The sequence below is a fragment of the Phalacrocorax aristotelis genome, chromosome 1 (assembly GCF_949628215.1).
Source record: "Phalacrocorax aristotelis chromosome 1, bGulAri2.1, whole genome shotgun sequence".
NCBI classification, from domain to species: domain Eukaryota; kingdom Metazoa; phylum Chordata; class Aves; order Suliformes; family Phalacrocoracidae; genus Phalacrocorax; species Phalacrocorax aristotelis.
In genome coordinates this window covers 16,162,063-16,188,800 of record NC_134276.1, presented here as the reverse complement: position 1 = coordinate 16,188,800, position 26,738 = coordinate 16,162,063, and the positions used below count along the sequence as shown (strand labels likewise).

Genomic DNA, 26,738 nt, shown 5'->3' with positions numbered 1-26,738 from the left:
GATTCACCAAGGGGAGATCATGCTTGACCAACCTGATAGCCTACTACGATGGTGTGACCGGCTGGATCGATGAAGGGATAGCAGTGGATGTTGTCTATCTCGAGTTCAGTAAGGCATTCGACACTGTCTCCCATAGCATCCTCACAGGCAAGCTAAGGAAGTGTGGGTTGGATGAGTGGAGAGTGAGGTGGATTAATAACTGGCTCAACAACAGAACTCAGAGGGTAGTGATCAACAGGGCAGAGTCTGTGCTGGGTCCAGTCCTGTTCAACATATTCATCAATGACGTGGATGAAGGGATAGAGTGTAACCTCAGCAAGTTTGCTGATGACACCAAGCTGGGAAGAGAGGCTGATACACCAGAAGGCTGTGCTCCCATCCAGCGAGACCTGGACAGGCTGGAGAGCTGGGCCAAGGGGAACCTGATGAAATTGAACAAGAGCAGGTGTAAGCTCCTGCACCTGGGGAGGAACAACCCCAGGCACCAGTACAGGTTGGGGGCTGAACTACTGGACAGTGGCTCTGTTTTGAAGATCCTCGAAGTGCTGGTGGACAGCAAGGTGACCCTGAGCCAGCACTGTGCCCTTGTGGCCAAGAAGGCCAACGGTGTCCTGGGGTGCATTAAAAAGGAGTGTGGCCATCAGATCAAGAGAGGTTATCCTCCCCCTCTGCTCTGCCCTAGTGAGACCACATCTGGAGTACTGTGTCCAGTTCTGGGCCCCCCAGTTCAAGAAAGACAGGGAACTGCTTGAGCAAGTCCAGCAGAGAGATACCAAGATGATCAGGGGACTGGAGCATCTTCCCTTCTGAGGAAAGGCTGAGAGACTTGTGTTTGTTTAGCCTGGACAAAAGAAGACTGAGGGGGCATTTAATCAATGCTTACAAATATCTGAATGGTGGGTGTCAAGAGGATGGGACTAGGCTTTTTTCATTAGTGCCCAATGACAGGAAAAGGGGCAATGGGCACAAGCTGGAACACAGGAAGTTCAACCTAAACTTGAGAAAACACTTCTTTCCTGTGAGGGTGCCAGAGCAGTGGAACAGGCTGCCTGGAGAGGTTGTGGAATCTCCTTCCCTGGAGACATTCAAAATCCACCTGGATGCATTCCTGTGCCCCTTGCTCTAGGTGTGCCTGCTCAAGCAGGGGATTAGACAAGATGATCTCCAGAGGTCCCTTCCAACCCCCACCATTCGGTGATTCTGTGATTCTGTAATTACTATAAAAAACAGTATGCACATCTAATCACTGAGAACTTCCAAAAATCTATTTTTTTCAGTTAGACCACTGACATTTTGCTTTTCTTAAAATATCTCTTTGCACAAAACTTTTATGTCTTTCAAACTTCCCATATTTTTTTTAAATACACACCTACAACACTACAAAATGGAAGACACCGAGTGACTTACATATTTAAGATCATTTCTGAACTGCTTCAGCTCATAGCCTCTGGAAATTTTGGGAGTAATCAGAACAGCTCCATGCATGTGACTAACTAAAGAGGTAACTGTCCGACGACCTACACCACTCCGTCCTGCTAAAAGAAGTGATCCTCCAGGGAAACTTAGTACTCTGTCCACTTTAGACATATAACTGAGGACTTCTTGGAAGAGTAAAATCTCTACCTCTTTTTTGTCTTGCCCATAATGAATAATACCCTATTAAAAAAGGAAAAAAAAAGAAATGCATTCATTAATAATAAATAAAAGCAGTAAGATATGAAAGCATCCAACATTTAAAAGCTTAGAAAAGAAGGACTTGAAAGCTTAAGGAGACCATGTTGGGATTCATTACAAATAAATTATTTATGTGACAGAGTTTAAATACCTTGTATACCCTTTACCAGTTATGAACAGATCACATTACCCCAGCACCAGGATACCCTGGAAGTCTTTGATACATTGGAACAGAAATCTATAACTGAAAATTAAATAATGGACCAGACAAAGTCTGAGCTGTACCTCTGGCTACAGATTAATTAATATTGGCGTAACTTAGAAGAGTGTTTTAGGCAGCTAATTGCTGCATAATTGCAGATCATGGAATTTCCTAGCACACATGATAACCGACCGTAAGATTAAATTCTGGCCTTGTTATACTTAATAAAACCTCCTCTTTGAAGCCCAATGTAATTGCGTAGTCAGAAAAAAAACCCAAACTCTCTAATTACTGAGGCTATTCAACTTCATAATTTCTCATATAGTCTGTTGGTCAGAAGTTTGCAATTAAGGAGAAGGAGTAGTTTCCCATCTACAAGAACAGTCCATCAAACACTACTAATAGGGGGGGATGACCTCAAAGCTCTCATCCTGCAAATCAGTCAGCCTAGCAGAGTTAACATGTTTGCATTTCCTTACTAAGCTCGTTTTTTGTACTTTACTTTCTAAAAGTGTGCCAAATCTCCTAACAATTTGTATTTCTTCAAATAAAAATTACATAGCAAATTACAAATTCAGAAAGTAAACATTTAATAAAACACCTTAGTACTCAAACAATACACTAACATATACACACATCAATGTTTCTCAAAATGTTGTTCATCAAACTGTTGTAAATCACCAGCAAACGTTACTGATGCCCTTTTGTTAAGATAGCCTTGCTCCAACATACTTCCTTCTGCCTGCCACACAGCATCACAGACCTTCCCTCAATTGACCAAATGCAAAAGATGATTCCTCAAACAAGTAGCAGATCCCACCCTAAACCTAGTGTTCACATGTTACTTCCTGTAAAAAATAGAATAATTATTGTGAATCCTTGCTCTGTATTTTCTTTAACTTTGTCTTACCTTTTGAATAATATCTTTCAGGTCTGTTGAGTTTAGTCTGCCAAGTGGCCTACCATGTGGTGGTAGTGCCTGTCCTGGTGTCACGAATGCCTCTTGACAAGCTCCCCAAGTTACATAGAAGATATCTGTGAAAGTATAAGGAAACATTTGAAAGTTTGGGTACTCAGTGACTTGCTATGTGACTTGATCAGACTGATTTGATTAGGCAGTTCCTAAACAAGTATTTCAAATTTGTGATGTATGCCTCAAATTGTTTACCTGCCATATTGTCCAGAACATCTGAGCCCCAATCACCTTGAAACACTTTCATCAAAATATTATCAAATATGTGGAGTTCCTTCATGGCAACAATTTTGTCACGGAACAAACGACATGCTTCGTAAGCAACAATTTCCAATACATAGTCTACAGTTTGTATCGATGAGCCTACAAAATTTAAGGAGAGATTTAACTTTATATATTTATAATAAATTTTACATTTCTCAAATTTTCCATTTCAAAATACGAGAATGAAAACGAGTAAGTGAAATTACATACCAGTAGGAGCGCATCAGTAAGGAAGAAATAAGAGAAAAAGTAAACATTATGAAGTGCTTTTTAATAGTATCTTTATGGATCATAATAAGATAAAATGAAACATATTCTACTAAAACAAGTTCTCCAGTTTAATGCCAGCATTCTAATGAAAATTAATAAGGTTTGGCACACAAAGAAAAATCAAAAGACAAAATTCCAGGCAATGAAAACAAAAGAAGCCAGAAGGCTGTTTTAAAGGGGAAGAGAAAGGCTGATAAACACTAAAACATACCAAAACAGTCTGTATCATAAAATGCCACTGGAGAATACTAAGCTTCAATATTCTTCAAAAAAGTCAGAAGGAAGGTGAGATGAGTGAATGACATGCCATATGGCTCACAACTGAAAAAGCATATGGTCATGTCACCTTCAAATAGAATGGAGTCCTTAAACAGGCTGAGATTACCCATTCATTGACTGTCAGTGTCGTTTCTCTGACCTCATTCAAGCTACATTTATACCATCTGACGATCCCAGAAAATAAATAGAATATGAGCATAACATTCTTATCACTTTTATCCTCTTTAAGCAACCCTTTATGTAACCCTTTAATTAATATAAGAGCTAAAATACAATAAGGAGTAATTGCTCTTGATCTAGTAATAATAGCAATCAAAGGCAAAGATGATATTGGGAAGAAGCCTATACTGTTTATTTCGAAAAGCACACAAAATTGAATGCCTTTCCAAATTTATATATTTCCAAAGTTAAGGAAAGAAGAACTTTGAGACTAGACTCTAATTATCATGCATTAGCAAATTGGGGGAATATTTAAGCTTTTAAATAGATATTTGTAAACTTTTATACAGATAAGATAATTTTCTAGATGTTTCATATGTATAAGCATGGTTCCATTCTTCTTTTGCCTATTAGGTCATAGATTATGTGTTTCAGTTGTAGTTCCCCAGTCACCTCACCAGGTTTATACAAGCAGATATAAAAAGAGAATTGTGAGAGGCAAGCCTCTGGGAATCCAGAAAACAAGACATACGCTCAAAAGAACCCCAACCCAAACCCCTCCAAAAAAAGGAAAAAAATGGTGGGCAGTAGGGACTACACTTCAAGTTCCCATGGTAGAGAACGCAATCACAACCTACTAATTTCCCTTAATCTTTAAATAGCTCACACGCATACTTTAAAATATCATTGAGTGTTTTAAACTTGTTTACTATACGTTATGGAATGAACTGCTAGGCATTTTTTTCCCTCTACTGAGTTACAGAGAGCTCATGGTTCAGAAAGAGCACCATAGGTGAATCATTTGCACGTGAAGTCAACACAAAGACTGACATCAATAATAATTTAGGCCATTTTAGAACTACTTTATAAATTAAAAACAAATAAAGGACTTACCACCTGTTAAATCATATCTGAATAAACCAAGAACCCACTGAGTAAGAATACATGGTGTAAACAGGTAATGACTGTGATCATCAACTGTGAATTTTGTTCGTACCTAAAAACAGAACAGGGTGGGGAAGGGGAATTGATGTTTTAAACTGCAAAGCATTTGGAAGCATAGCTTTATATTTTTCTAAAATACCAGTTACATTAGCTTTCTATTAGTACTATATATTTAGATAGTTTATTAATGCACTCATTCGGGGTTTTTTTTAAAGCACAGAGATGATTTGTTTAAATCTCGTTTTCTGAGCACAAAAGATTTTCTCATAATTAGAACCTTTCTTCTGTACCATTTTTGATGCAATCAACAACAGCATCTGTCACCTAGGACTGTTAGTGTATTATTATTAGACAAAATACATTTTTTAAAGCTGTATCAAATAAAAAATGCAAAGGAAATACAAAAGTGTAATAAAGAGCTACCTATATCAGTAACATTTAGTCACTACAAAAGACTTAGAGAAATAATAACTCTTATCACAAAAAGGATATTTGAATTTACAACACTATCTTTAATTCAAAGAATAACTGCCTTCATCAGTTATTTGGTCCTTGTGTGATGAGATTTAAACTCAGATTTCTTAGAATACATCGATCATATCATATGAAACTCCTGCTAACTGATGCATGCTAGCCAGTGACTATACCTGCATTCCAGTCATAAAGATCGGTTTTGTATAATGGTTCTGTCTAGATGGAGACAAGCATACATTCTTGGAACATACAGGAAACACATCCCCACAGTGTCTACCCCAGTAAAGCTATATATATGATTAAGAAGAGCAAGTACTTAAGTGCTTTGCTAGGTAGAGGTCCAAAAAATGTTAAAGTGGGAGGATAAAAAGAACTTGAGTGTCTAAGCATCTATTTTTAACTGTATAAAATTTTAATAGATAGTCCTTGATGTGTGTAAGGGACTCCACTCTCATATGTCTCTTCTCTATTCATAATAGCATCCATAACATTTGAGCACGTAAGAATCTTTAAAGTACACTGTCTCCTCATACATAAGTAGGAAAACACTACTATCAACCTTTTATATATCAGGAACTGAAAGTATAGATGGGTTAAGACGCTTGCCAAAATCATACAATAAATCTGCGGGGAAGCAAGAGCACTTACTACCTACTTACTCAGTTTCCCTCTAGTACCTAGGATTCTCTGCAAATAAGTAGCTTTAAAATTTATATCAAAATGATGAAAAAGATATAAACTTAGATTTTATTACTGACAACCCTTTTTATTTTCTTGTTAATAACAAAAGCTAATTCTTTTTCAAAAAAAAATTGTGAAATCTCCATCTCCTTGAAAAAAGAGATTAAATTTCCATACATGTTCATATACTTGAACCATAGATCCTGCTAGCTGATGTATTTTTGGTAAAGAACTCCAAACAGGGTGATTCTTTAGGTTTTTCTGTAATACAGGTTCCAAGTAGGCACTATAAATTGCTTGCAGTTGGTCTCTTTCTGGATAGCTACAAAGAAAAAAAAGAAAAAAGTAATCATTATGAATTCATTGTTATTACTGTTAATTTTCTTTATTAAAACGATTCAAAGTTATGTACACAATTACTGAGAAATTTCAATGAATAGCATCTCCATCTAGCAGCTAAGTAAAATTGTTTTATTGCAATAGGCCACACTCAGAAATTTTCTACATACATCTGTAAATGTGTTCAAACTTAAAAACGAACTTATTTTCAATTTATCTAATTCTGTAATCAAATAGCACCTTAATGTAAAGCTGCAGAAAGCAGTTTACTGAAAGCAAAATCTTCCAATAGGAAACATATTTCAAACACTTTGCTATCAACAGCTAGCTACAGCTTGCTCCTCAGCTGGTTTCCAGTGCCAAGAGCCACCAAACAGCACCAAATCTGAAGATCCCAAACTGTTAGAAAAGATGAAAGACTGGAACAGCCACATCTTCATAACGACTAAATTCAGCAACAGAGGCTGAATGTGAGTTCTGAAAGTCAAACTAATTTCCAAATACTTACTCAATTGCACAGAGACGAACAATAGAAGTAAATCTGGAGGTAAGTTTATGTTTTCCTAATGTTCCTCCAGCAGACATGGAAGCCACAATCTGGATGTTTTCTAAACCAACCCATTCCAGATTTTCATCGTAAAATCCGTGATACGTAAGAACCTTTAATAATTAAATAAATATTGTATTAAAAGAAAGCCAACAGAGTATCTTACCCCAAAATTAAAAAAAAAAAGCGAGAAGTATGCCGTTATTACTGTTCTCTTAATTGCCAGAGGTGTACTAATCCTCTCAGTTTGGTGTCAGCTGCAAACTTGCTGAGGGTACATTCTGCCCCATTGTCCAGATAATTCATGAAAATGTCGAACAGGTACTGGCCTCCAACTAGACTTTGTGCCACTGATCACCACCCTCTGGGCCTGGCTGTTGAGCCAGTTTTCAACCCACCTCACTATCTGCTTATCCAGCCCATACATCAACAGCTTTTCTGTGAGGATCTTTTGGGAGACAGCATCAATGGCCTTAGTGGAGACCAGGTAGATTCTATCATACAATGAATCATAAAATCATTAACGTTGGAAAAGAACTCTAGGATCATCAAGTCCAACCGTAAACCCAGCACTGCCAAGTCCACCACTAAACCATGTCCCCAAGCACCATATCTACATATCTTTTAAATACCTCCAGGGATGGTGACTCCACCACCTCCCTGGGCAGCCTGTTCCAATGCTTGACAACCCTTTCGGTGAAGAAATTTTTCCTAATATCCAGTCTAAACCTCCCCTGGTGCATCGTGAGGCCATTTCCTCTAGTCTTATCATTCATTACCTGGGAGAAGAGACCAACACCCACCTCACTACCACCTCCTCTCGGGGAGTTATAGAGAGTGGTAAGGTCTCCCCTCAGCCTCCTCTTCTCCAGGCTAAACAACCTTCATCCACTCCTCATAAGACCTACTCTCCAGACCCTTTACCAGTTTCATTGCCCTTCTTTGGACACGCTCCAGCAGCTCAGTGTCCTTCTTGTACTGAGGGGCCCAAAACTAAACACAGTATTTGAGGTGCAGCCTCACCAGTGCCCAGTACAGAGGCACAATCATTTCCCTAGTCCTTCTGGCCACACTATTCCACTATTCCTGATAGAAGCCAGGATGCTGTTGGCCTTCTTGGCCACCTGAGCACGCTGCTGGCTCATGATCAGGCAGCTGTCAACCAACACCCCCAGGTCCTTTTCCACCCGGCAGCTCTCCAGCCACTCCTCCCCAAGCCTATAGCTTCGCATGGGGTTGTTGTGACCGAAGTGTAGGACCCAGCACTTGGCCTTGTTGAATCTCATACAAAAAAATCCATATCCACTCCTCTCCCTTTGTCCACCAGGTCTGTCATTTCATCATAGAATTCTATCAAGTTTGTCAAGCTTGACTTGCTTTTGGCTGACTACTTCTAATGATTTTCCTATCACTCATATGCCTACTGAGTTATAACTCACTGAGGCGAGCACTATCTTTATTTACTTATGCATATAGGTCAAACAAAAATGGTATCTCATTTCTGCCAGGCACCTACATATTCTATCAAATTACAAACAAAACTAATGTCAATACAGATGCAGGATGTTAACTCTGAAAATAATGAATGTGGTTATTTACTACATACACTAAACTATTTCCAGTACACTTAAGTCACTTGATAAATAACATAAGTCTTCACCTGCTGTAGAAAAGCCACAAGAGTGCTTGTTCCCCATTTATCAGGCTTGGGTAGATTTATATCCTTTAAGTACAGAACAAGCCTTTCACAGTCCTTTGGTCTGTACACTCGCCCAGTGTTTGTACTGATTACAATGCAAGTTTGACTCAATTTTTGTAGAAGATGTTCAGAGGTAGTTTGTGCACTGCAGTGAATGGTAGCAATCTGAGTAGATCGGAGTTGAGAAAATGCATAATGAAGCAGCATCCTAAAAAAGCAAATGTGTACATACAAATATGCATAAGTAATACATAAATGCATTAAAATACTCTGTATCCAAAGATATTGTATAGTTTTTTAAATAAAATGCATATACTACATACTGTATTAATGTAATAGGTGATGCATGAAGTTTGCCGAGTTAAACATTCTTGCCTTTATAATTGTAATATTTTCTATTCAAAAATTTCAATAAAAGTATAGTATACAGCTACACAAAATAAATACCTAGCCTAAATACCTTGTATATATTGATCCAACCCATCTAAATAAGGAACCTAAAATAGGCAACAGAATGAGCTAAATTCAGTTGCCTGCACACAGGCATCTAGTGCCTCTTGAGATGAGGCTTGATTCTTCATGGTCCTTTCAGCTGTTGCTTCATGACAGCACAAGTTTTCCAAAGGTCCTGTTTCATATTTAAAAGCCTCATTCAGATGTCTTAGACACATAGGGGCAGCCTGAACTTTCCCTGTAGATCTTCATAAGAATTTACCTATTTGCCACTACAGGTTTGTTTCATTAGTAACCTAAACAAGTGATATTCTAGCACAAAGTCATATGATAAAACCATTTGTGCTGGTTTTGGCTGGGATAGAGTTAATTTTCTTCACAGTAGCTACTATGGGGCTATGTTTTTGGATTCGTGCTGAAAACTGTATTGATAACACAAAGATGTTTTAGTTACCACTGAGCAGTGCTTACGCAGAGTCAAGGCCTTTTCTGCTCCTCACCCCACCCCACCAGTGAGTGGGCTGGGGGTGCACAAGGAGCTGGGAGGGGACACAGCTGGGACAGCTGACCCCAACTGACCAAAGGGGTAACACATACATATCATATGATGTCATGCTCAGCATATAAAGCTGGGGGAAGAAGAAGGAAGGGTGGGGGACATTTGAAGTGATGGTATTTGTTTTCCAAAGTAACCATTACGCGTGATGGAGCCCTGCTTTCCTGGAGATGGCCGAACACCTGCCTGCCCATGGGAAGGAGTGAATGAATTCCTTGTTTTGCTTTGCTTGTGTGTGCAGCTTTTGATTTACCTGTTAAACTGTCTTTATCTCAACCCACGAGTTTTCTCACCTTTACTGTCACAATTCTCTCCCCATCCCACTGAGGGGGATGGGGCAAGCAGCTGTGTGGTGCTTAGCTGCCAGCTGGGGTTAAACCACAACACCATTAGAACAAAATATTACAAATTCTGTCAAATAGCTAGAATTGTATTTTGATTAAAACAGGAAACACTTTTTACCCCTTTCCACATCCTTCAGGACCAACAAGAAGAAATGGCTGCTTATTGTCCAACCAGGGTCTGAAGTAATCTAAACCTCTCTGCATGTCAGGTGTTTGTATGACAGGAAGTGTTTGGAGATTCCTGAAGTCATCAGCTGTTATATTTTCAGGTTTTTTCAGCTGATATAGCATTAGCTGTCCAGTGTCAGAGTCATAATATGTGTCCAGGGGCTTCCTTGGGTCTGGTGGAGACTCTTGTGCCCAACTGAAGATCTTAAAAAAAAAAAAAAAAAAAAAAAAAAAAAGCTTCTGTTCAATCCATACCCCTAATGACAAGATTTACAATTTCAAGTTAATCTAAAGAATGTTCAAAAAATATTTCTGTAAAATAAAACATTTAATTCTTTGATTTTATAATTTCAAGACTGCTTTTGAAAATTCAATCACGTTATGCATATGGTTTATGACTAGGTCCTTAACTAAATAGTAACATATTACTCTTCCACATATTACTTTTTCATAATATAAAGAACATAAAATAAACTGAATTTAGCAAAGCTTTATATAAACTTTTTTCATATTAGGCAACATACATAATAATCATAAGAACAAGATAACGCCTTCACATGCATCAGTAGCTAATTCCAGAAGCTGAGCCTAAACCTTTACCATCTGCCCTCTATGAATGTTATACCTCCAGGCTCTCTTTTAGAAGGAACTATTTCCTTCTCTCTAACACAAAACTCAAGTGTGATTGTGGAGATAACTATCTACAGTGACAGCCTTCTGTAGACACTAGGGACCAAGTATACCCACGTAGTTTTCCAACACTACTCCCTAGTCCTTTTGCCCTCAATTATCTACACAAAGATAGAACCATACCCAGCACATATAATACATAAACTCAAAACAATGGTGCAACAAGCCTCCACATTATTATTTCAAGCATTCTGATCAGAAAAAAAAACCCACAAAAATTAACCTGTATTACATATACATAATATATATATATATGGTCTGCTATAATGGGTCCTTGTATAAACCAGTATGTACAGAGGTCATTCTGTATCTCTCGGTGTAGCACCAAGATTGCCCTCCGGGCTGGATGTACTTAGCAGCATATCAGTGACATATGAAATGTTCCTTTTCCTCTGAGCTATTTCCCTATAGACAAGACAGACTGCAAACAAATTAGAGCACAAATATGCTATTATTGTAAAATTGCATTGTTAGATGACAGAAAATCACTATTCCTACATATACTAAGAAATTTTTAATAACTTGCTGTAAAAGATTGTTACCTCTTTTGCAAATTCTTGGCGTGATTTCATGTTCAGATTGCCACCAAGACCCCGTAACAAGTTAATAATAAACTGTCCACGATCAGTACACCCATGAAGATGAGACAGTCCGTTCATCACAGTTCCAACTAAACTTGTTTCTACCACAGAGTCATTCTGTAAATTACAAGTTGTAGTAAATTTAAATATATTCCTAAAAATAAATGTGATGTATTGCTAGCAGACTATTACTCATTGCTCTTTGACATTTCCACAAACGATGAAAGTTCTCAACACTGGTCTTGTTCTGAAAAATTCACTTGACATGAAATTATTTTTATGCATTGATTTGGAAGTATTAATTCCAGACTATTAATTCATGCCTATCTAGGATAGGCATCAGAACTTTCCTTACAGATTGTGAGAATCTATAAGAAATCAACATAACTGTATCCTGGAAATCTTTCTCATGAATGGGTTCTATATGGGCTTTGTTCTTTAGCATCAGAGGCAATCTGCAGCCCCAGGATCAGTGTCATGGTTTTTCCTCTGTATCCACCTGAAGATACTTTAAAAGTCTAAAAACCTCCGTTGGTGAAAGAAGTAAGAGGGGAAATAGTATTAAAAACACAACAGGACCATATGTGTTCCCCATGGAGAGGTAATGCAGGCGTCCCAAATACTAGCTTAGTGGCCACAGCAGTGGGGATTTCTCCTAAATAATGTTTTGTGCAATGTAAGACACTTGTTCAACACAAATGCAAGTCCTTCAGAAGAAGGGGAGGCAGGGAAGCATCCAAACTACTTCAGAAAAACATTGCATATGCAGAACAATTGTCTTGCTGTACGTCCCAAAATCACAGAACCCAGATAATGTACAAGGTTTTGGACTATCTTTTGTAATTCTGTTATTACATATTACCTTTTGTCTATTAAAACATCTTTCAGTTATGGTTTTGAGTTGAATCCTGAAGAGCTAAACTTATATACTTAAATCCAAGGCAGATTAGTGGGAGCTGTGAAAAGTTAGCATTCTGAACAATCAGACTACTTTTTAGATATGCACCTATCATTTTCTTAGGTGTCCAGCATTATGTTTCTCCCCAACCTATTACAAGCTCCTGTCTAGACTGTGCAAATTTTCAAATTTTAGCTTTTTTTTTTTGTTATAGTCAGTAACTTAAATCTAGAAAAAAAATTTCTTCACTTCTTCATTTTTTAGTTTAGACATTCAGATCTTTCAGGTCTTTGAAGACGTATAAAAAATGTCTGGTATAGATAATTAAAGACAGATACTAAGTTTCACTGAAATACATGGCTTTAACTAGTTAAAATAATGTCTCAAAACATTAAATACAGCAAGCGATTCTCTTCTGAAAACTGATTACAATGGTTCCATTATTAATCTTATGAAGAAAAGAACAATCAAAAAAGCACTGACCTTTTTTTACTTAAAATTTAAAAGCTAATATGAATGATCTCTTCACTGTTAAACTAGATAAATGCATCATCCTAACAGAAACTGAAAATTGATTAAGTATTCAGTTACTAACCTTCTTCACAACCCAGTTTAAAGCTTTTTCAAAATAGTCCCCAATCCAATTTTCAAGGTTATATCTGCATTCTTCCGGCTGACTTCTCACCCAAGACTTTATCAGAGAATTAAGATCTGTATCTTCATCACTAAGTCAAAGCAAAGCAAAACAAGATTCAAAAAAATAAAGGCATCCACATCTTCATATAGACCAGTTCAAGGGGAAGAAAAAAATTCTAGGAAAAGTTCAGGCAAGGACTTTAACAAGAATTTCTAACCAATATTTGGGCTTTCTAAGGGTCACACACAAACAAAGAATCCACCATGTCTCTTTCAAAGTCTGAGATATATTAGCCAAAAGATTATAACAGGACAGCATAGAAGGGACATGCAACCTAAAGCAAACTCCCCCAGTGATCTGCTTCATAAAGTGTAAGCAAGTAATTAAATCACCACGTCCACTTCAGACTATCTTTCAAGAAAAGTACGTATATTTGCTTACTTTAAATGTTTGTAATACTCCTGTGACTTACCTCAGAAAGATCATTCCCATTCGAGATATTGTAGCAGGAGAGGCACAGCTAAGGTCATGAGTTTCAAATATAAAGTTGACATTTGAGCCAAATTGAATTCTTTCTCCACTGGGCATAGTCAACAATCTGTTGTCATCCAAAACGGAATTCAAAGATTCAATCCATTCTGGATCAATATCACCATCACAAATTATCCAGGAAGTAATATCTATTTCCAGACACAAAAACATCAAACCCAAGAAAAACATTAAAAGAATATCACCCCTTGTTATTTTAACACCATTTATTACTCTTCCTTCATTGTAAATTACACTCTGGAATGATATTTATATGTTTTTATCCTCTGATATCTATTTTTGCTTTCTCATCACAGAATTTGTACAGTACATATTAGTGTTCTGTTGTCTATGATTATCACCAGAAGTTTTTCTTACCTTATGCTATGCACAAATAATAACATAATATCAAAATGTAAGTCAAAATAAATTATTTCAGTAGTTAAAGCATAATGATGTTTAACTCCCTAACAAACATACCTCGGGGTTCTCGCACCACTTGTCGAGCGCTATTTGTAAGCACGCCATCAGACCATTCTCTGGTATCCATGTCAATATGGCCTAGCAACTGATGTCGAGGCATAGCTTTGGGATTCATCGTATACTGTTTCACTGCTTTGCCAGTCTTACCAAGTGCTGTCTTCAACATCCGCCAAAGTGTTGATTTACCTGCACCACTTGGACCTACAATAACTACACCCATTCTTTGACGTAGTTGTTCATATAATTCCAAAGCCTTCTTGATCTAGATAATAAAAGAGATAATGGCTATGTGAAGTTCTAAAGCTAAATCAACCATATTCTTTTTTAATGTTTTTCCAATTCACTTTAGGTGCAGTCACTTACTTTCTATAATTTTTTTAAACCATAGGTATTTGCAGAAGTAATTTAAATTATGATACTAAAGAATATCAAAAAACTTATTTTGCATGTTAGAAGCATTTCACTAAACTACTAATATAACAGTATCAGCCCTCTTTGGGCATATTTTTACTGAGAAATTAATGAACATTTAGTCACAAAACTTCATCCAGTCCTAAAATAAAAAAAATATAAATAAGACATGGAACTGCTTGATAAAACCAAATGTTCACATATTTAATTGTTTCACTGTCCAAAACAATCTTTGGAGTTTGTATGTGGCTTGAACAAAACTGTGTGGCATATGTTCATATCTTAATTTTCCTTGCAGTTTTTCTTCCAATTACAACTGATCTACCATGCTTCAAACACACATCTATTTTTCATATATATATAATTAGAATCTGTTAGTTATTCTCACTTTTTTGTAAAAGATTTATAACAGAAATGAGTGAAATGAATGTAGTATTAATCAGTTCGAATTCAGAGTAACTTGCCGCTTTGTTGTTGTAGTTGATGTTTACCTGGGTGCTTATAATTTCCAAGTTTGCTTCTTCAAAGACTTGATGTAAAGCTTTAGTTAACTCAGCATACTCCACATCTTTAAAGTCAAAGCCAGGAAATACATCTTTAACTAGTGCATCAAATCGTGCGCAGTCTGCAAATGTAAGCTTTGACATGGTATTAAGTCTCAGAGCTTGAACCACCATGTGACTTTCATTAACTGGAAATAAAAGCAAAGAAGCCAGATTAGTTTAAGCTGTTTGATGGGGTTTTTTTCGTTGGAATATATTGGCACTTGAGCCCATACTGCTAAGAAGCTGAAGGTGGAGTCACAGCTCCCACAATGTTCCAGTTCATGTACCACTCTACTTGGAAGTTAAGACGAGTGCCTTACTGTAAGTATCATGTATGCTCACAAATGCATTCTATATAGATATGAGATGGTTATGATGATGCCCACATAGTACATAATAGCCTAATAACTAAAGTGCGACTAAGATTAGCAATGCACAATAGCTCACTTGATAAAGCACTCAAGAAAGAAATTAAGGACTTGGATTCTAGACCTTACTCTGCCAGAGGCAGTTTGAAGTCACATCTCTGAAGTGCATCCTAATTAATGATGTGTTGTGGTTTAGCCCCAGTCAGCAACTAAATACCACACAGCTGCCTGCTCACTCCGCCCACCCCTCTGGGATGGGGGAGAGAATCGGAAGGGCCAAAGTAAGAAAACTCATGGGTTGCGATAAGAACAGTTTAATAATTACAATAAAACAGTAATACCAATAATAATAGTTATATAATGAAAAACAAAATAACGAGAGAGAGACAGAGAGAGAGAGAGAGAGAGAGAAATGAAACCTCAGGAGGAGGACAAAAAAAACCCAACAACCCAAACAACAAGTGATGTAGCCGCTCACCACCTGCTGATGAATGCTGCCAGTCCCCGAGCCACGATCACTGCCCACTAGCCCCGGCCAGCTCCCCCAAGTTAACATACTAGGCATGACGTTACATGATATGGAATATCCCTTTGGCCAGTTTGAATCCGCTCTCTTAGCTGTGCCCCCTCCCCTCCCGACTTCTTGTGCACCTGGCAGAGCATGGGAAGCTGGAAAAGTCCTTGACTACTACAAGAACTACCCAGCAACAACTAAAACATCGGTGTGTTATCAACATCGTTTTCATACTAAGTCCCAAGCACAGCACTGTGCCAGCTGCAGTAAAGAAAATCAACTCTATCCCAGCTAAAACCATGACACTGACTATTCCAGAAGCAAACACTTTCCACAACCCCTCTTGAATCTGAAGCACCAGGAAAATGATAAGTGGTTTGGGACCAGAACTAAAGCAGCCACAAGAAAAATAAAGATATGTATGATGGGAAAGGCACAGGGCTCTGATCTCTGGTTTTTTGCTTTTTTCATCAAATTACTTTCCCATGTAAAACACATACATTTGCAGAGAGCAGGACTAGGAATCACAGATTAATATCATCCTCTGTTTCTGCCCTTCTTCTGGATGCATGATTGCCGCAAACCAGAATACACTAGAGCCCAAATTCAACACAAGGGACAGAAAGTGTTCATTCCCTAATTTCCCTTTTTCCTACAACTTTTTCCCAAATGTTCCAGAGGTTAAGGATTAGTATACCCTTCCAGAATTTAGAAAAAGTTCAATGTTTTTCATTCTGGGCAATGCCTTAAATGCAAATGCTTCTACAGGCAAATTTTCCAAATAGTATGATAAACAGTTAAGAGATAAAATGTTGATGTTAAGGAATTTGATTTAGAAAGGTTGAACTACTTTACTAAAGGAAGTAATACAAAATTTATGCAACATTTAAGAACATAGCAAACATTCTGACATGCCAAAGGTTTTTTGACTCAACAATACAAGCAAACATAGAGAAACAGGAAACCACATTTGTTGGAAATATCTTAACATTCTCAAGCTAAGAGATAAAAAACAAAGAGGCCAACAAAAAAAAAAAAAAAAAGAAAAATTTCTGGGTCTAAATCATAAGCTAAATCCATCCATCTTGCCTTTCACAGGGTTACTGAAAATCATAATTTAAACCAGACCAAACAAATTAAGAAAATTTCACATATCTAAACATGAAGCTAAAATGTCATAGCAAGGAACAGTGATAGGAATGTGCCCTAAAACACATTGCTGATACTTCTTCTTTGGCAGATCCAAACTAAAGTCAATTACAAATTCTTTAAAGTTGTCAGATCATTTGTAATGCCAAGATTTGTAAATCAAGGCTGTCTCTAAAAACTTTCAGTATAGTCTGGACAGATATATGCTGTTTAAGTGAACAAGAAGCAGTAGTTGTGTCCTAAAGATATGAAATGCTTATCCATCCACACTCTTAATTCCCACTCATTTAACATCTAAACAACAACAAACAAGCATTTTAAAAAATCTCAAAAAAAACACAGAGACACAGTCTAGTCCAATACATTTCTATCACTTCTACCTGTCCTTATATTTGTCTCTGTCTACCAATCTCAATCTAATGCCATGTGACAATTTTAGCAATCCTCAAATAGAATCAAAATGATCTGATGACTGATGAATAGTGACAGCATCAGAGGATCAAATTTCCTGACCCAAGCCAAGTGAAAACAAGAGTCTTTGAGAATCACTCAAAATCATCCCAGAATAAAGTCCTATATCTATATTGTTATCATATAAAAACTCAATCTAGAATATGACAACAGTCTTTTATGATCTTCTAATGGAGGACTTTCACAGGTATTTTTTTCTTTTTTAAATTGCCTCCAGATCCAAGCCCTGGCTTCTCGAAACTCCAGCGAACAAGAAAGCTGTAGTGAATTATATCTGTACAATATCCTAAATAACCAAAAGTTTGGCACGGTCAACCTTACTTTCTTGATTTGCTTCACTTTTCTTCAGCTGATGAAGAAGACTGCCGCAGCCTCTCAAAACAGTCTTCAGTGCTCGTAAACCCCAATCATAGTGCTGTTGTGGTGTCAGAAGCTCCCTAAATTTAAAAACAGCAATATTGTCATAAGATTTAGGTGACAGCACCTGAAATTTTTGTTTGGCGAATGAATATGGTTTGGGGCAAAAGAGAAACTGATGAGTATTTGTAGCACCATCTGTAATGTATTGCAAAGATATAAGAAATTTTCAGAGTGAGTATATTCAAAATTAATGCGCTGATTATCATCCCTAACAGCATTACTTAAAACCTCTAAACTTTGTTCTCTCTAATAATCATGCTTAAAACCAAATAGTCACTTGCATTTCAACAACTTTAGGAGTCTAAATTCAACACAATGCTTGTGAGCATTCATATGCATGCTCACATTCATATTTAGTGAGCATAATAAGGGAGCAGTACTTTGCCACCTTGCGATTATAACTGCATTCCAGATATTTTCGCACCTGAACCTCCTAATATATTGCAATATTTTTATTTTATAAGTTAAATTAGTATCTACAGACGCATGGTATACCATTCAGATTTAAGAGATGTATTGAATGTAGAACTTTAGATGATTCCACACCTGCAGTTTTATGTCTAGTTTTGTTTCTGACACATAGCTTTCTGCAATATCCAAGTAATAAAATATTGCAGAGAATTAACACAAAGCATAGACTAGATGGAGAAGAAATAAGATGGCAGTGAGATAACTGCAAGGATCAATGCTAAAATAAAAGCAGGAGAGAAGAGAATTAGAAAGGTAACATAACTAAGGGAAAGAAAAAAAAGTACCCAAACAACTTACCTTGCTAGATTAAAAATAGCCACTAATTTTCTACCGAGTATTTTAGCATCCTTAAAGCCTTCTGAATACAAAATTACTTCTGCAATGAGTTCATTGTCTGGATGAGTCATAGCAACCGGCCTAAAAAGTTGTTTGAGGTTATCAGGCAGTTTTTGTCTTCCTCCATAACCTTTTCCAGCAGGATTCAGAGTGATAAATATTCCAGAATTATGATCCATCTCAACCTAGCATTAGAAGTGCATTGTAATAGTATATTGTCATACAAAACAGTATTGAGAAACCTCAGGTGGACTAGGCTCAGTTACAGTAGTCGGTTTCTAAGTTTGACCCAGTTGTTTACAGACTATTCTTATAAGAAGAAAATAAGTAAGTTTTGCTGTACCTTTTTGCCAAGCATCTCACATACAGGACTGTGTTTCTTCAATGCATGTTGAATTGTCTGAATCTGCATGGATACTGCAGACAATACAGCTTCCTCAAGTCTATTGAATTCATCAAAACAGCCCCAGGCACCACACTTCACTAAGCCAACAAATATGCGCCCCATTGACTTCACATCAATGCCCTTAAAATTAAAAAGAATACTATCAAAATTCAAATAACAATAAAGTAATGAAAGACTGTCTTGCCATCTATTAAAAAATATGTCATTGGAAATATCCACAAATTTCTAATGGAAACTGACAAATTATCAAAAGTATTTCTAGAATATAATATTGCTTTATGAGGTATGGTTATAGATATCCACTTCTTAAATTGTACAGAACCATATTCACCTCATCACAATTAAAGACTAATACTTGTCTTCCAAGAAGGCCACCCAAGGCCTTTACTGATTCTGTCTTTCCAGTTCCAGCTGGACCATAGGGATTTCCTCCAAGGCCCATCTTCATAGCCTGAGTAAGAGTTAGGTAACACTTATCTGTCAAAGGTGTATAAACAAGTTTAGGGGAATTACCCTGCAGAAACAAAACAAATTATATTGATTGGTAGACAGAAATTATTGACAATGTAATTTCATTAATTTCATTCATAAGTCATTAACCTGAAAACATAACACAACAGTCTAGATTACTGTCTCATTAAGTATATTAATTTGTTTACAGTTATGAATTTTTCCTGATTTTATATCAAATGTCAAAGCATTGTGCAAATTTTTCTTACAATTACAGAAAAGGGGTCGACACAAATGAAAATGGACTCTGATACATAAAAGTAGCAAGCATATTAGAAAATATTTATATGATACTGTAGCTGTTTTCCATACAACTTACATTTACCCTATCAATATCAAGAATGAAAATTATTACCCTATCTTTTAGCATTTTCTATGAAACAGCATGCTAAGGACACATGCTAAGTTGAAAAAAAACTTAGCAACTTGGCAACAGTTGGGAGACAAGCAGCAGCATGCATGAAATGACAGTGTTTGACACGTATATGAAAGCCACCAGGTAAAAATTAAACATACCACACCTGATATTCATAAGTATATTGGAGTTCAGCATCTACCATCTGAACATAACATTTTTGGTCTTTCAGATAAAATCTCAGCTGCTTCTTCCAAGCCCAGTCTTCAACATTGTGAACCTGGGCTTGATTCAGCTGCTTCACCACATCAATGTTATGAATGATATCAAGAATCAGAGATTTAAGCTTGAGCTCAAGAATTTCTGACGCTGCAAATAACCACAAAAAAGAAATTCACAACAGCGTAGTAAGGAAGGTACACGTTACCCATTTTCAGGGTCACTGTGCTGCCTTCTTTTATCAGCAGATTTTATTCAGATCTCGTTTTGATTATATATAGACATATTATTTATTATCTAAAGCAAGCAGAATAAAATGAGATCCTGACAAAGAATGTGAATCATAATGTAATTTCAGTCATTTAGAAGTGATTTGGTCTGCCTCTGCACTCAATAGAGAGAGCCAGAGGCTTTACTGGAAAGCAATTTATTCCACAGAAAAGGAGCTTACATAAAGGACCACACTTACAGCCTGCTGAAGGTAGGTGATATGAATCCTATTCCTAATTAATATATCAGATGTTAACAGTTCATAAATTCTAAACTAGAATTTAATACAGTAAGCAGCTACACAAATGTGGTGGAAGACTCTCAATTACATGTCACATTGAGTATTTTTATAGGTATAGAGTAAAAGCCATCTCACCTAACCTACACTACCAAATTTTACATCTGAGGGAGTCATTCAAAGCCCCCTTCCGGTCAAAAGAGAGGAATAAGCACTCAAAGGCATAATTGTTCTAATTCATTTGGACTATATAAGATTCAGAACAATCATGACTTGAGAATAACTAGTTATTGGTTTTGCTGCAGAGGTACTAAAAAATTATTAGTTCAGATGCAGGTGTATACATCTAAGACAGAAAAAGAGAATAACCTACATAGTTATACTGAACATATTTCCATGACGTAAAGTACCTCAATGGCTGTTTGGCCAGTTCCAGTGAAACATAACACTACAGCACAGTTCAGTAGGTGAGGACAACTTACCAGTAAATACAGAAAACAAAAATTATAAAAAGTTATTAAAAAGTTAAAGAGGTGTACAAATATATAAATGCTGCAGGATCATTTTTAATCTAAATAAAAATCCATTGTCCACTCTGAAATATTAAATACACTCATCTTGGCAGTAATAGGTGGCTAACTTCATGGAACTCAACTTCATGAACTCAACTCAAGACAGATTTATATAACTTCCTGTTTAAATAAATAAAATGTTAAGTATCATACAACTACATAGTCCTTATAAAGAATTATATATTAATGATCACTTCTATACCTGTACTCCCGGTACCTTCTATACTAGTATCAATGCTAGTATAATGTTCCAGTTTAGCCATGAGTTCCAATTCTAACTGTTGCAGATTATGGTCTTTGATAGCACTTTCAACATCTTCAGTGAACTGAATTTGTTCTGCCAAGGAAAGAATCTTTGGAAAAGAAAGTTCAAATTACATTTTATAAATACATACGACAGAAAGAAAGTAAGTTTTTCAATTAATTTATAATTGCTTATGCTTATAACTGTGATGTCTGATATTTGAAGTATATTACTGTGTCATTTTTAAACAAAGCCAAACATAGCCATCTTAAAACCTCATAAAATTTGGCAAAAACTTGCAATGTAATCCAATACAGCAAGTCCCTTACCTGTTCTACAGTGTGTAGTAGCAAAAATTTTAAAGTATCTTTTCCCATTAAATGATGTGTCAGGTGGAAACTACCACATTGTAGGCACACTAAGCCAGTACTCAACAGGCTCAGGAGCACCTCTGACTTTCTGTGTCACTGATCAGCTAACACAGTATTTTGCATTCTGGTTTCTAACACTCCACTTATGTTCCAATTACTTTAAGTTCACTGGAAAAGCCCTGTCTGAGCTATGAAGGTTCAGACAAACTTGACACTGAGAAGATCTGTAACAAAAAAATTCCACCAATTATGCCAATCTGAAGATTTGTAACATTAACTGCATTCTCAGGGAGGGAGAGAGGAACTAGCAGACCTGTGAGAGAGTGACAGACAGGATCACTGAGCAAAGGGCATGGGGTGGTGGGACAGGAAGAGACTGCAAAACTCAACCAAATGGGGCTTACGCAGGGTCACCTCCAGTACTTGCATGTCAGCAAGGAAGTGCCTAAAGGCACCATTATGGAGAAATCCCCCAAACCCTCTCCAGAAATTCAACATGCTGGGGTACCTCTCTGAAGTGCCTGTACTCGAATGCACGTGATATGGGGAATAAACTTAACGAATTGTAGATGTGCAGTTGCAGGATCTTGCTGGGATCATGGAGATGTGGTGGGGTGGCTCCCATAAATGGAGTGTTGCAAAGGAGGGATACAGGCTCATTAGGAAGGACAGGAAGGGAATATGAGGAGGGGGAGTCACCCTTTATCTGAGAGAACAGCTGGAGTGCATGGAGCTCCACCTGGGGATGGATAAGGACCCAGCTGTTGTAGTGGGTGTCTGCTCAAGGCCACCTGACCAGAAGAACAAGTGGTTGAGGCCCTATACAGACAGATGGGAGCAGCCTCACATTCACAGGCCCTGGTCCTCAGAGGGGATTTCCACCACCGCAGTACCTGCTGGAGGGGCAACACAGCAGGACATAAGCGATCCAGGAAGTTCCTGGAGTCCACCAATGACAAATTCCTCTTCCAAGTAACAGAGGACCCAATAAGGACAGGTGCTTTATTGGACACAGTCCAGTGAAAGGCCACAAAGATGGTTAAGGGACTGGAGCATCTCTCCTATGAGGAAAGCCGGGGAGAGCTGGGACTGTTCAGCCTGGAGAAGAGAAGGTTCAGGGGGGGATCTTATAAATTTCTAGAAATACCTGAATGGAGGGTGTAAAGAAGACAGAGCCAGGCTCTTTTCAGAAGTGCCCAGTGACTGGACAAGAGGCAATGGGCACAAACTGAAACACAGGAGGCTCTGACGTCTGAACATTAGGAAACACTTTTTTACTGCGAGAGTGACGGAGCACTGGAAGAGGTTGCCCAGGGAGGTGGTGGAGTCTCCATTCCTGGAGACGTTCAAAACCTTGACATGGTCCTGGGCGAACCAGCTGCAGGTGGCCTTGCTGGAGCAGGGGGGTTTGACCAGATGATCTCTAGAGGTGCCTTCCCACCACAACCGTCTGTGATTCTGTGCGAATCTCTGTGCTATTGGTCAAAATTGCATGAAAGAATTTCATGTTCATGACTATTTCTGCTTATTTGGCTAAGCTTTAGAAACTATATTTTAATCAGATACAAAAAAGGCTTTTTTATGTTACTAAGTCTTAGCAGCCCTGCATGTAACATTCACTACCGATTTACATCAAATTTAATGAAGAGATGGATGTTAGATCAGGTGCCATGTAAAAGACTTGAATATTTCAAATTTACAAAAAAATTACAAGAACACATATTCCTAAGAATTTCTTTATACTATAAATTAATAAAATGGATTTGTTTTGGGGTTATTTTCTTCCAAATCCATACGTATACTTCTTTACAAGACTTCAGAAATAACTTCCTTGGTAAATCTAAGACTACACAGTGGCATTACTGGATCAACTACTACCTGGGAAGGAAAGAGCGATGGGTCAACTGAACCTTGTGATTTTTTTCCAACATTAACGCAGTCAATTAACATTTTTTTCAGGGTCTCCTTCATCTCCAAAGCCAAACTGTTTAGCCACACCTGGCAAAGAGATGAAAAAAACTCAAAAAACATTATAAAATATTTTCTCAAAGACTCTTGAACCGTACTTTGATTTTCTTACCTCCACATCACTTGATAGAAGAACTTTATTTCTAAGTGGCACAGTTTCTCCTTCTACAGACTTCATGGCAACTATGTATCTAAATTCTTCATCAAAGCTCACACTATTAATGCCTATTAATCAGAAAACAGCAATGAAGTTATATATTTTTAAGTCAAACTTTAATTCCTTAGTGTCTAGTAGCAGAAAGAGAGAAAAAAAAGTCTGCAACAGATTATTCAGCTTTGAAGAACCTCGTTTCTAAATAAGTACATTTCACAGATGAAGATTAATGCATTACCAGCAAAAAGTTTCTTAAGATGAGACTGGATAACCAGAGGATTTGTGGACTGTCCTAAAATTTCTAATAAGTCATCATCTCCAATGAAATAGAATCTTGGAAATGCTGAGCGCTTTTCCTGTACAAAACCAAAATAAATCAGTTTTGTTAATTTAAATTCAAACTCATTGACATTCTGTATAGAAAACTATATTAATGTCAGCTGTACCTCCAAAAACTCATTCAAGGACCTCTGACATCTCTGAAGCTGGTCAAGTATGGTAATTAAGGTATTTCTTATTCCTGTCCGGGCATTCAGTGATGTTATCCGATTGTCACTCTTTATATCTGACATAATGGATCTTGACAGAAAAAAATGGAATAATTCATAAAACAACCATTACAGTTTTAAACTGAATATGATACACATGCAGTCATGTAAGTAAAAATTAAAGCACAGATAAGTTATATAAATATCTAACTTTCAGTTTTCAGTATTAAAGAAGCAACATTTCAGAATTTACCTCAGTGTCTCTCCAATGTAATTTAATAACTGTTTCTTGCTAAAATTTCTCTACCCAAACCCAAGAAAGGCAATTCTTGACTTTTATTTCCTTCTAAGAAGTCATATCAAGACAGCTAATGGTACATATCTTTCTACATTTCTAAAATCTCCTCTCTTTTTATCTCTTTAACTTGTTTGGAACAAATAGACCATCTGTTTCTCCCAAAAGTCCATCTGTGTATTTTCTTAGTGAATAAACTGCTTGTCTTCAACAAGAAATGATTCTTGTAAAAACGATTACATCACCTCTGCTTCTGTTGACAAGACTGACCTTGTGTTTTCCTGCCTTGTTCATGATGTTTGACGTTTCATGTGATTCTCTCTTCACATGTACCCCATTAAATGAAACCTATGTTACCACCTTTATTCAGATCTTTGTCACTGCCACCCATCTGTATCTACTGTATTCCTGTTGCTGACCTTCATTTCCATACACATTCCAGTTGTTCCATATATTTTCACCATGAAGTCTACACGTGTCAAAGATACTACAAAAAATAAACCACAATCCGTACACTAACCTGAAGTCTTCATCAACTCTGTTAAAACGAGCCTGTTCTTTGGGCAGAGCTCCACGACCAAATATTGGTTCCAAATATACCCACTTCCTTTGAATTTGGTTTAAATTCTGCAGATGCTCATCCAAATCAGCGAGTTTTTTTTCCCAGATGGAAACTTTATCTTCAAAACCTTTGTAATATGGAGAGTCCTTGAGGGACTGTAGGAGACAGCGATGATCTCCAACTTGGTTGACTATGTCCTTCCAGTCTTTAATAAGACTGAGAGTCTTGCCTTGGCTATCTTCATAATCCGTTAATGTAAAGACAGCTCCAACTCCCCAGAGTTCAAGCTCTCGTAATGATTCTCTGATTGTGACTTCACCTTGGGCCCGACAATTCAAATCCTATTTAAAAGCATAAATAGATTTCGTTTGAAACTACAGAGCTTGCAATAAACTTTTGATTAAAAAATTTAACGTAACTTCTAGTTCTGTATTAAGACAAATATAAATATGCATACAGAACAAGATATACTACATCAATTAAATTGTAAAATAAAACATAGTACCCTTATTTGAAATTATACACACCTTAAGTTCCGTTGCTTTTTCTATAATGGCATCTGTCACTTTTAGCAGATCTCCAAACAACAAACCCTCAAGTGTAGTGCCTCGGGGAAGACCCAGAAGACGAAAGAGATCCAGCCAATGGTCTGGAGAAAGATGTTCTCCTCTTATATATTTTAGGAGTGGAATTATCTTCTATAGGAAAAATGCATTTGTGAATCCATCTAGTCTTTATGAAAATTGTATCTCTTTGATTACAGAGTGACATGCTATTCAAACAAAACAAAAATTTACACTCTTAAACTAAATTACCTTTTTTCAATTCCCGGGTTTAATGTTTAGGTGTATAACTCTGAGGAAAACTCATTGCTAAATGTGTGTCTATGTAAACTTTAATGACCCTCCTATTCACTGTAAGGAACTAAAAGATTCTCAAAAGTAGAGTGAAATGTTCAAAACAGTATCACAAGATTTTTTGTTAAATTCTGATTTTCTTAGAAAAACTGAAGATTGAGCTACAGAATGAAGTAATACCAAAACAGTTTGTGTTTTATACCCCTTTCTGTAATCAGCATCTTACTTTGTATTTGTCCACTTCTTTTTGCAATTTTACTGTCATTACAGTATGTTCTTCCATGTTCCTCATTTTGTCATGCCAGTTAAACAAAAATTCCTCAAATAGGTATGTTTTACTCCTGCATGGAAAATCAAATTTAGAAAGGTCATAACAACACAGTACTATAACCACACATGTATGTCCTTGAAAAATAAAGTAAGAAAATCATACCTAAAAGTAATCCAGTCTTCTTTCCCTTTTGCCTGAAAACCTTGATAAAACTCTTCATACAATGTCCAGACTTCAACACAACTCTTAATATCTTGACATACAACTTTTGACAATGAGAAGTCAGGCTCTTCCAATTTAAAATGATGGCATTCTTCACTGAATGAAAATTGTATCATACACTAGATTATTCCATTATACATTTATGGTTTAAGAGATGGCAATATGGAAATAATTACACTTTTTTAAGAAAACCATTGGTTTCATTGA

At 36.9% G+C, this 26,738-nt stretch overlaps 1 protein-coding gene across 5 annotated transcripts in view; it reads right to left on the bottom strand.

Moving 5' to 3' along the window:
• DYNC2H1 (dynein cytoplasmic 2 heavy chain 1) overlaps positions 1–26,738 on the bottom strand; it is a 192,062-nt gene that overhangs the window by 139,349 nt on the left and 25,975 nt on the right. For all 5 annotated transcript variants that reach the window (XR_012658746.1, XM_075081964.1, XM_075081980.1 and 2 more), the window contains 27 exons: positions 26,472–26,627; positions 26,265–26,379; positions 25,709–25,879; positions 25,140–25,522; positions 24,283–24,415; positions 24,075–24,192; positions 23,795–23,907; positions 23,593–23,712; positions 21,302–21,452; positions 19,967–20,169; positions 19,267–19,449; positions 18,873–19,055; positions 18,491–18,714; positions 17,624–17,739; positions 14,747–14,946; positions 13,842–14,106; positions 13,306–13,513; positions 12,792–12,921; positions 11,260–11,415; positions 9,978–10,231; positions 8,468–8,714; positions 6,769–6,920; positions 6,099–6,243; positions 4,716–4,818; positions 3,045–3,212; positions 2,787–2,911; positions 1,408–1,656 (listed from right to left, as the gene is read on the bottom strand). Coding sequence is in view for 4 of the 5 variants with exons in the window: in XM_075081964.1 (XP_074938065.1) it covers positions 1,408–1,656; positions 2,787–2,911; positions 3,045–3,212; positions 4,716–4,818; positions 6,099–6,243; positions 6,769–6,920; positions 8,468–8,714; positions 9,978–10,231; positions 11,260–11,415; positions 12,792–12,921; positions 13,306–13,513; positions 13,842–14,106; positions 14,747–14,946; positions 17,624–17,739; positions 18,491–18,714; positions 18,873–19,055; positions 19,267–19,449; positions 19,967–20,169; positions 21,302–21,452; positions 23,593–23,712; positions 23,795–23,907; positions 24,075–24,192; positions 24,283–24,415; positions 25,140–25,522; positions 25,709–25,879; positions 26,265–26,379; positions 26,472–26,627 (4,771 nt within the window). In the remaining variant the exon portion in view is untranslated. The remainder of the gene's footprint in view (positions 1–1,407; positions 1,657–2,786; positions 2,912–3,044; positions 3,213–4,715; positions 4,819–6,098; positions 6,244–6,768; positions 6,921–8,467; positions 8,715–9,977; positions 10,232–11,259; positions 11,416–12,791; positions 12,922–13,305; positions 13,514–13,841; positions 14,107–14,746; positions 14,947–17,623; positions 17,740–18,490; positions 18,715–18,872; positions 19,056–19,266; positions 19,450–19,966; positions 20,170–21,301; positions 21,453–23,592; positions 23,713–23,794; positions 23,908–24,074; positions 24,193–24,282; positions 24,416–25,139; positions 25,523–25,708; positions 25,880–26,264; positions 26,380–26,471; positions 26,628–26,738) is intronic.